This window comes from Citrus sinensis, chromosome 7, assembly GCF_022201045.2.
Source record: "Citrus sinensis cultivar Valencia sweet orange chromosome 7, DVS_A1.0, whole genome shotgun sequence".
In the NCBI taxonomy this organism is placed as follows: Eukaryota; Viridiplantae; Streptophyta; class Magnoliopsida; order Sapindales; family Rutaceae; genus Citrus; species Citrus sinensis.
The window spans coordinates 22,849,783-22,860,347 of NC_068562.1; the positions used below are offsets into that span (position 1 = coordinate 22,849,783).

The 10,565-nt window shown below is 35.4% G+C and overlaps 2 protein-coding genes across 2 annotated transcripts; both read left to right on the forward strand.

The window, feature by feature from the left end:
• Position 1: 1 nt before the first annotated feature.
• Positions 2–9,847, forward strand: LOC102627192 (uncharacterized). The gene is made up of 3 exons (XM_006465064.2): positions 2–163; positions 2,820–3,160; positions 9,395–9,847. Exons 1-3 carry the CDS (start codon positions 14–16, stop codon positions 9,684–9,686), a joined length of 783 nt encoding a protein of 260 aa, XP_006465127.1. The 5' UTR covers positions 2–13; the 3' UTR covers positions 9,687–9,847.
• On the forward strand, positions 3,608–4,985 carry LOC127898731 (uncharacterized). The gene is made up of 2 exons (XM_052431223.1): positions 3,608–4,487; positions 4,799–4,985. Exons 1-2 carry the CDS (start codon positions 3,713–3,715, stop codon positions 4,834–4,836), a joined length of 813 nt encoding a protein of 270 aa, XP_052287183.1. The 5' UTR covers positions 3,608–3,712; the 3' UTR covers positions 4,837–4,985.
• Positions 9,848–10,565: the final 718 nt, after the last annotated feature.

A 10,565-nucleotide genomic window follows, 5' to 3' on the forward strand; every position in this document is an offset into this window, starting at 1 on the left:
AAGCAGAATAGCTATGGCAAGATTGTTTGACAAGCAAGCAAAACTATACTTAGATGCAAGACCTACTTATACAAGAGAGTGGTATTCGATGCTGGCATCTCTCACCACTCACCATCTTTTGGCTTGGGACGTTGGTACGGGCAACGGCCAAGCAGCTCTCGGTGTTAGTTCTCATCTCCACTTCCCACTCTCTCTCAATTTAACTATCCATAATTCAACTTAATTATTTTTCTAAGTAAATTTTTTTTCATTACATACTATCTGGGTGTTGATTTGATTGCGTAATCAAGGATCAAGTCAAATCAGAAGCTCTTTGAATTGGATCTAGTGCTATAACGTACGATTGAGATTTAATTACTGATATATTTTTATTTTATAACCATTAGTCGTACCTTTCTAACATAGCGGCGCAAAAATTATATTAAAACTGAATTTTCGGCCTTTGTCATAATGACTCTTTTAAGCCGGTGGTGATATTTAATTTCCAGAATAGATTATAGTTTTATTAAGAGAATCGTCATAGGTCTGATAAATGTTTTTAAGAATAAAAAATAATGATAGTTTATTTTTATTTGTATGTTCCTTCTCTAATTTTTTTTTTCTTAATGTTATGTATTGTTGGGGAAAAATTAGGTTTTTAAATTTTTATAAAACCTTTTGAAGATCGCTCTCATATAATATATAAGAATTTGTATTCTAGAAATCGTACCTTGAAAATCCGAGTTGGCTTTTTCTGCTGAAGTGTTTTAGACTCCTAGATCACGATCCGCCACCACCACTCCTGTTAGATCACGATCCGTCACCACCACGCTTGTTAGATCACGAATAGTCTCCAATGATCTTCCAGGTTATGACTCAGGTTCGATCTACACTTGACGTGTGGGCGCCTTTATCACTACCAAAGCAACTAGCACGAGAAAATTTTTCTCTCAACAATAGAGAGAAAAATCTTTTTCTCTGATCTGTATAAAGTGGCTTCTCTTTTTTTTTATAGAGAAAATAAGCCTTATATATCTCCCTTTAGTGAAAACCCTCGGCTCCAAATAATGCCCTAAATAAAACTCACGTTATTTTCTTTTTCAATAGGAGACCCACCTTGTAAAATAACATAAGGCCCCTTATACAAAAGCTAATTAAATGGAGCCTCCCACTAAATGATATATTTAGGCTTTTGACCCAAATAGCTAGTTATCTTACTTATTAGTCCAGTAGTGGTGCAGTCAATTAAATGAGCTAACCCGGGGATCATTTGGGAACATACAATAGTGGCTACAATAATTAGACCTGTAATTAAACTAGCCCAATTATTTAATTCCAAATCTACTCCACTAAAAGATTGGAACTGACTTCCATAATTGTATGCTCGAATAATAATTCGTCCCAAGCCACATTGATTTCTTTACTGCACAATCCTTTGTACCACATCGTTAATTAAATTGATATCTCAACTGTCCAATCAATTTAATAAAATCTTATTCCTTGATCCTTACTGGTTTTCTCTAATGATCATTTTCAACATACTAAATATGTTGACACACTCTGGCCAGAGAATTCTATGATCAAGTGCCGAAAACCCATCAAGAGATGTGTTGTACAAATTCTATATTGTTAATCCATAACTCCAATACTCATAATTGCTCCCACCAAGATACCGGGTAATCTTGACCACAAGGATGTGTCGTGCCCATTGGTAACTCAAATGGAATAACAATTACAATCATGAAATCATAATTAACTCAAGATTAAGATTACAGTAAAATCAACGCCTATGAGATTTAATAAGTCTGACAGTTATTACAAAGTTAATTAAATCTCATATGTGATCCTGTTCAATGTAGTCGTACTACATCAATAAATTCATACATGATTAAGACAAATCATTCAATGAATTTATTACAGTCTATACCTAAATAAAGTGCCCAACTTTATTTATCAACTGCGAACTAAATTTATTTAATCATAAGATAACTTGTATTTATGTCTTCTGTGAATTCACATGGTGATAACATAAATACATATAATATGATTAAATGGACTTTAATACAAGTATTAATGCAATTAAGATATTTGAATAAAATACCTCATTTATTTTATTAATCAGAAAAATAGTTTATTACAATTAAATAAACACATATGCTTTTAAAGAGCATATTTTCCCAACATGTATCCCATTGAATTGTAAGCAACCGTATACAATGTGATCCAGAAAATCAAATGGTAGATATATAGTTAATTTATCCTTTATGCAGGAAATAAGAATTAAGCTATAACTCTCATTATCTAAGTGTTAACTTTTAGTTATGATATTAAATAGAGGGGCATAGCTAAAAACAATGACGTCAAATTGAGTTTACTTTGAACTCTTGTACTACATATATACAAACCTTGAATATTTAAGTTATATTGACTTGGACAAATAGTAATCTGCAATCAGGATGAATAAAACTGTTTTTCTTTTGGAAAAAAAAAGAGAATTCAGTTTCGCTAATATTAAATAAAAATCACGAGTAATTAATACTACACTTTTGGGCAATATTAAAATATTTTCTACCAAGTCATGTCTAGGTCCGTTGAGGGTAATTAAATATAGAAACAATTAAAATGTAGGGATGATATCAGGAAATAAATAAATAAATAAATAAAATTTGGGGTGCCAAATAATAAAATTTTCATAGAATATTAGAAATAAAGCCAAATTTCATTTTAAGCTCTCGTCTCATTTTAAACTGTTTTGTTAACCAAGTAATTTTACAAAACTGTGAAAGAGAGGGGTTTTGATTGTATATCAAAGAAAGTATTGAACCATGTCTTTTTTCCAGGTTGTTGAGCATTATGAGCAAGTGATTGCAACCGATGTGAGCGAAGAACAGCTAAAACATGCAATGCCACATCCGCGAATTCGTTACCATCACACACCCTTATCCATCTCCGAAGAAGAATTAGTGACCTTAATTGGTGGTGAAAATTCAGTTGATCTAGTGACTGTAGCACAAGCAGTGCATTGGTATGATCTTCCGAAATTCTATTCTATTGTTACACGAATTCTACGTAAACCAGGAGGAATAATTGCTGTTTGGTGCTACAAAAGCTTTGCCGTTAGTCCTGAATTTGATCCTGTGATGAAGCAGTTTTATGACACAACTCTTCCTTATTGGAAAATGTTACGAAATCATTGTAATCCATCTCCTATGATTCCTCTTCTCTGTATATCTTAGTTCTATTTGTATACGTTATGAGCTGTACACGATAGACTAGAATATTTGTAATTAATCTTTTTACTCCTGTAATTAGTTTCCTTCCTAGATTAGAAGTCTGCACTATTTAAACCCCATGAGTTGGAATAAAAGAAACACAGTGGAGTATTCCTTTGAATCTTATTTCCTCTGTACCATTGTTTTCTACTTGGTATCAGAGCTTTGCTCTTATTATCGTATATGAATTCTCATTTGTTCATTGTACTATGGCCGAAAGTAAAATTGAATCGTCTACACCAATCATACATGTTCAATCTGAAATCTCAGGTCTCAAAGCTGGTGTTACCCTTACTGAAACTAACTATGATGTGTGGTCCCAAATCATGGGGATGCACATTGCAGGACGTGAAAAACTTGAATATATTATAGGTGAAACAAATCAACCATTGGAGAATGATGCTTTCTATACAAAGTGGTATGCAGAAAATCAAAAAGTCAAGGGATGGTTATTGACATCCATGTCACCTGAAATCATGAAGCGTTATCTCAGATTACGCACTGCAAGGGAAATATGGAATGCTTTGGCTAAAGCTTTCTACGATGGGTCAGATGAATCACAAATCTTTGCACTAAATCAACGAGCTTTCTCTACTAAACAACTTGGACGTCCCCTATCAACATATTATGGTGATCTTGTAGAGATTTTTCAAGAGCTAGATTATCGTGATAAGGTCATAATGAAAGACCCCGATGATGTCATTGCATATAAAAAATCAGTTGAACGCTTGAGAGTGCACATCTTCCTTAATGGACTAGATGCAGAATTTGAACAACTCAGAGGAGAGATTCTCAGGAAGGATCCGACACTAGACTTTGAAGAAACATATGCGTATGTGCGGCGTGATGCTATGCGCAGGACAACAGTAAATGGAGAACTTGATCATCATGAGTCATCTGCCCTGATAGCTCGTCGAAACAAACAGGGGCGTAATAACCAACAACTAAATTCTAGCTCTTCAAAGCAGATTATTGATCAACATCAATCATCTGAAACGCAAAATCGCAGCTATGAAATTGGAACATCAAAATTAGAATGTATGTGCACACATTGTGGTGGAACTGGACATACCAAGTCAAGGTGTTATGAACTGATTGGGTATCCGGAATGGTGGGATCCTACTAAAGCACCCAAACGGAACTCAAAGACAAAAAATCAAGCTTTTGCTGCTATGGTTAAATCTTCAAACAGCCCTGAGGAATCTTCATCTTTAATTGCTACTTCAGGTAATATTGGTAAGGCTCTTAATACCTCTACACCTGATAGTAATAGTGCTTGGATAATTGATTCAGGTGCTACGGATCACATGACTTTTGACACTGATCATATTTTGTCTATGAAATCATCCAAACAAACTGTAGTATCCACAGCCAATGGTACTCCCTCTCCTGTCATGGGAGAAGGTTCAATTACTTTTATAGAGAATTTGAATTTGGAATCAGTTCTTGTTGTTCCCTCTCTTAACTATAATCTATTGTATGTTGCTCAAATAACACGTGCTTTGCATTGTATTGTGATTTTTTGGCCTAACCTTTGTGTTTTTAAGGACATCCGGACTCAGAGGACAATTGGTTATGGTACTAGAAAGGGGAAGCTCTATTATCTTGATTTGACTACAGCAAGTTTGGATCAATTATCTCAAGCATTCTGAACTGAAAGATCGGGCAAAGCACAAAGTTCTGAAATTTTGTTGTGGCATAAGCGATTAGGCCATGCTTCTTTTGGATATTTAAAAAAATTATTTCCAAAGCTGTTCTCTCATTTGGCTAATTCAAATTTTAAGTGTGATATTTGTGAAATGGCTAAGAGTCACCGTGTCTCTTTTCCACCTAGTATGAATAAAAGTCCAGCACCTTTTATGATTGTTCATTCAGATGTATGGGGTCATGCAAAGGTTCCTTCTTTAAATGGTGCATGCTGGTTTGTTTCCTTTATTGATGATCACACACATATGACTTGGGTTTGTTTGATGAAATCAAAAAATGAAGTTAGTTCTTTGTTCCAGAATTTTCACAAGATGATAGCAACTCAATATCAATCTCACATACGGGTTCTTCGCACTGATAATGGTGGAGAATTTGTTAATCACGATTTGAAACAGTACCTCACTTTACATGGCATTGCTCATCAGACAACTTGCCCCTATTCTCCTCAACAAAATGGGGTTGCGGAGCGCAAGAATCATCATCTTCTTAAAGTCGTACGTGCATCATTATTTGGTGCTCACATGCCTAAGAGTTATTGGGGTGAAGCTGTTACAGTTGCAACCTACCTCATTAATCGTGTTCCGTCATGTTTATTACAATTTCAGACCCCTCTCCATTTACTTTATGAGACTATAAGTGTTCCCACCATGCCGAATATGCAACCTAGAGTATTTGGGTGTGTAGCCTTTGTACATCTTCACAAATCCTTGAGAAATAAACTGGAACCTCGGGCTGTTCGGTGTGTATTTGTCAGTTATGGTTTGTATCAAAAAGGCTATAGATGTTATCACCCTCCATCTCACAAAACGTATGCTACACTTGATGTTACCTTTCATGAGGATGAAATGTATTATTCTGTCCCTGAGTTTTCATTTCAGGGGAAGAGTAGAGTTGAATTGCAGACTCTGGATTTTTTAGAAGATTTTACAAGCGATAGCTATCGGGAGAATTGGGAAACTCAAAATGGAATAGCTGATCACACTTTAGATGGTGAAAATCCAATGGAAGTAGTAACGCCGGCCTCTACATCACCGGAAGTAATGGCTTCCTCTCCACCCGAAGTAACAGCTTCCTCTCCTCAATCTATACCATTTAACCAATTGTCTCTCCAACCCGAGTCAATCTCTGAAACTCAGGTACATTTTGAACCTCAACCCCATTTAAAAGTGTTGCCTAATCGAGTCACTAGAGGAATACCTCGACTAAATTATGAACCTACTCTTACCTCCAAAGCTAAATATCCCACGAGTAATTTCGTGTCTGATCATAGGTTGTCAAAGGAATTTGAATCGTTTGTGAATCAATTATCTGTACTATCTATTCCTAACAATGTGCAGGAGGCTTTAAAAGATCCTAAGTGGAAGGAAGCAATGAATGAAGAAATGAACTCTCTCCAAAAGAATTCTACATGGGAGGTTGTTGATTTACCCGAAGGAAAGACACCTGTAGGATGTAGATGGGTCTTCACTATTAAATACAAAGCTGATGGAATTGTTGAAAGGTTTAAGGCCAGGCTTGTCGCCAAAGGGTATACTCAAACTTATGGGGTCGATTACATGGAAACATTTGCTCCAGTTGCAAAAATCAACACTGTTCGTGTTCTATTATCTCTAACCGTGAATCTTGACTGGCCACTACACCAATTTGATGTAAAAAATGCATTTTTGCATGGAGATGTTGTGCAAATTTTAATGTACTCGCAAGCGCACGAATCTATTGTAGTATAGATTAATGGTGACGAGTGTCCATCCCACGAGGAGGTGGATTTTAATTATATATAGAATTAATTTTGTAAATGGGTGGTTGGAATTGTGGTGGAAGTGATTTAAATTATCCTAAAATTAGAATTGAAATGGCGATAATAAATTCTAAAATTGGACTTGCAATGGCGAGAATAAATTGAAGAGAAATCTATTGAAATGACGTACTTGGGTATCTGGATCCGTATCAACATGCATCATGGGCTAAATATTCCTTATTAATACCAATTAAATCATAAAGGGGGGAATCCACACCTCATGAACCACGCTCTAATCAATATGGTGCTAAGGGCTTATCGTGCCAAATAATAATAACCTTGTACTAGAGGGCCGGTGAAACCAAGGCGGTACTAGACAAGATTAGTATTATTTGTCGACGAGGAGTCAAAACATCCACAAAAACTAGAGGGGAAAAGAAAATAAATTTACCAAATAAAGCCCATGACACATGTTGAGACTTCACCTTCAACCCAAGCTTGAAAGAAAATTAGCCACTCATAATTGAACTAGGGGCAAAATGGAAATTTATTAAAATACGAAGAAAATACAAGATGGAGAGAGAATTACAGAAAACAGAGTCCAAAAATGGATTCAGAGGTATCAAATTAGGGGGGAGAGGCCCCTTTTTTATAGATACATGGAGTAAATCATGGCCATCGGATTAAAAACAGTTTGGACGCTCAGGATTGCGCCACGTCATCAGTCAACAGTACGTGGTTTGACCACGCGGATGAACAGTAACACAGTTTGACCCGAATGAACAGTAACGTGGTTTGGTTGAAAATAATCATGTGTGATGCATGTACCGTACGCGAGATTTTTCGTCCACTGATATGCTGCCACGTGACCATCAACAGTACATAAGAATTTTAGCCCAACAGGATCGTGACACCTCATCAGTCAATGCCACATCATCGGTCAATGCCATGTCATCGTCCGTCTATGTGAACAGTGTCGTGAACAGTAACGTATACAGTACCGTACATGTGAACAATGCCCTTTTTCCTTTTATGCTCCTCCTAAGGTTTTTGACCGTCCTGAGTTCAAAAGTGATGTCCGTTTTGCCATCTGATCTCTCGTTTATTATGAAATGACTATGATGCCCCTAAAATACATAAAATACTTAATTAAAATAAAACACACGGAATTAAATCAAAAGAAGGTTAAATTCATAAAAGTAAAGGTGTTAGTAAAACTTGTAGTGTAAAATGACAATTTTCTCCTTTATAAATATACATTTTCTAACACTCAACAGGAGACCTCCAAGAAGAAGTATATATGGAATTGCCTCCAGGATGTAAAATACAAGTTGAGAGAAGTAAACAGGTTTGCAAATTGCGAAAATCTCTGTATGGCTTAAAGCAATCTCCTAGAGCATGGTTTGGAAGATTTACTAGCTCTATGAAGGCTTTTGGATATCAACAAAGTAATTCAGATCATACCCTCTTCTTGAAATATAATAGAGAAAAAATCATTGTTCTTATTGTGTATGTTGATGATATGATAGTAACAGGAAATGATCCGGAAGAAAAGGCTGCACTACAAGATCATCTTGCTCAAGAATTTGAGATGAAAGATTTGGGTTCGCTGAAGTATTTGCTAGGAATTGAAGTGTCAAGATCAAAGAAAGGCATTTTCTTATCTCAGCGGAAATATGCCTTAGATTTATTAAATGAAATTGGGATGTCCGCTTGTAGCCCAATTAGCACTCCTATGGAAGAAAATTTGAAGCTAAGCACGGATCCAAATCAAGTTCCAGCTAATAAGGAACGATATCAGAGATTAGTAGGCTGACTAATGTATCTTGGGCACACCCGACCAGACTTAGCTTATGCATTAAGTGTGGTCAGCCAGTTCATGCATTCTCCAAAGGAAGAACATATGAATGCTGTTATTCGCATTTTACGGTACTTAAAATCATCTCCTGGAAAGGGTATTGTGTTTACAAAAGGCGATAACTTGGATATTAAATGGTATACGAATGCTAATTGGGCTGGATCAATTGATGACAGGTGTTCTACATCTGGTTATTTCACATTTGTGGGTGAAAATCTAGTTACATGGCGAAGCAAGAAACAAGATGTTGTAGCTAGATCGAGTGTTGAGGCTGAATATAGAGGGATGGCCAAAGAATTTAATGCAAGATTTACGTATTCAACAAGTCAGTCCCATGAAGTTATATTGTGATAATAAAGCAGCCTGTGATATTGCACATAATCCAGTTCAACATGATCGAACTAAGCATGTTGAAGTTGATAGACACTTCATCAAGGAAAAGCTGGAAGCAAAAATCATCGAGATTCCTCATGTCCGGTCGGAAGATCAACTTGCGGATGTGCTAGCCAAGGCGGTATCCATCAAAGCCTTTAATAAGTGTCTCAACAAGTTGGGCATGTGCGATATATATGCACCAACTTGAGGGGGAGTGTTACGAAATCATTGTAATCCATCTCCTATGATTCCTCTTCTCGGTATATCTTAGTTCTATTTGTATACGTTATGAGCTGTACACGATAAACTAGAATATTTGTAATTAATCTTTTTACTCCTGTAATTAGTTTCCTTCCTAGATTAGAAGTCTGCACTATTTAAACCCCATGAGCTGGAATAAAAGAAACACAGTGGAGTATTCCTTTGAATCTTATTTCCTCTGTACCATTGTTTTCTACTGAAAAGAAATGTTCAGTATTTGACGGATGATTATAAGGAGCTTCCATTTCCTTTCGAAAGTGTTGGTTTAGGATTTGAAGGCCAGCCATTGGAACTTGACATGCCAAAAGAGGTGTCATTTGAGGGGTTTTTGAGGATGTTGAGGTCTTTTTCAGCTGTGAATACAGCAGTCGAACAAGGTGTGGATTTGTTATCTGAAAAGGTGGTGAAAGAGCTCGAGACTGCTTGGGGTGGGTGTGAATTGGTTAGGACAATTATTTACAAGACATTTATGCTTGTTGGAAAAGTTAAAGCGTAATATTAATTCGTTGGGTTAGTTATTTGCTTTGAATAAAGATTCAGTGATCAACCGATTTTGTATTGATCATTGAATCTACGCTCAAGATCTGAGTATTTAAGATGTTGAAGTTCAGGATTCAAATTTTGACCGTTAATCCAGTGTTTAATACAAAATCAGCTGAGCAATTAGCTTGTTCGTTTTCTTTTCTCACACCTCTTAACGTAAAATAAGACTTCGTTATGTTATATTTACTGTCTGGAAATTCCGAATTAATACATCTAGTCAGTAATAACATGATGTGCGCACTCTTATTTAATATAATTACTCATTTGTTTAGTAGTTTCTTTATATGAATGGACAGATAAGAAGTGCTTTTGTACATCCAAAGTATCAAATCATATATCCATACTAGAAAGCCAATCACATTCAATTCATTCACGTGTGCATTTAGGTTCAAATTTTCAAAACAAGTGGGTAGTACTTTTTTTAAACAAAATACTCATATCATTTACTGTTGGATAATTATATTAATGAGCAAATAAGGATTACCCTAAGTTGGTTTGAAAAACTAAGTGAAATCCCCCTTATGTTTTAAAATAGGTTCAAACTCTTTTGTACTTAAAATGATGTTAGTTTTATACATTATTTTATTGTTCTACACCTAATCTTGATGATAATCATAAAATTTAAATATTTTGAGGATTTTTTTTAAAACAAAATGACTTATGTTCTTAATGATTATAATAATAAATTGTAAATTATGGAGAAAATTTACAAGTAGGAAAAATGTTGTAAATACCCTTAGTAGGTGTATAAACCAGCGTAGCATACCAAAACGTGCCTAAGTATATGAAATATAAGATTATAAATATACCTTTGAAAACATAAAATAAAATG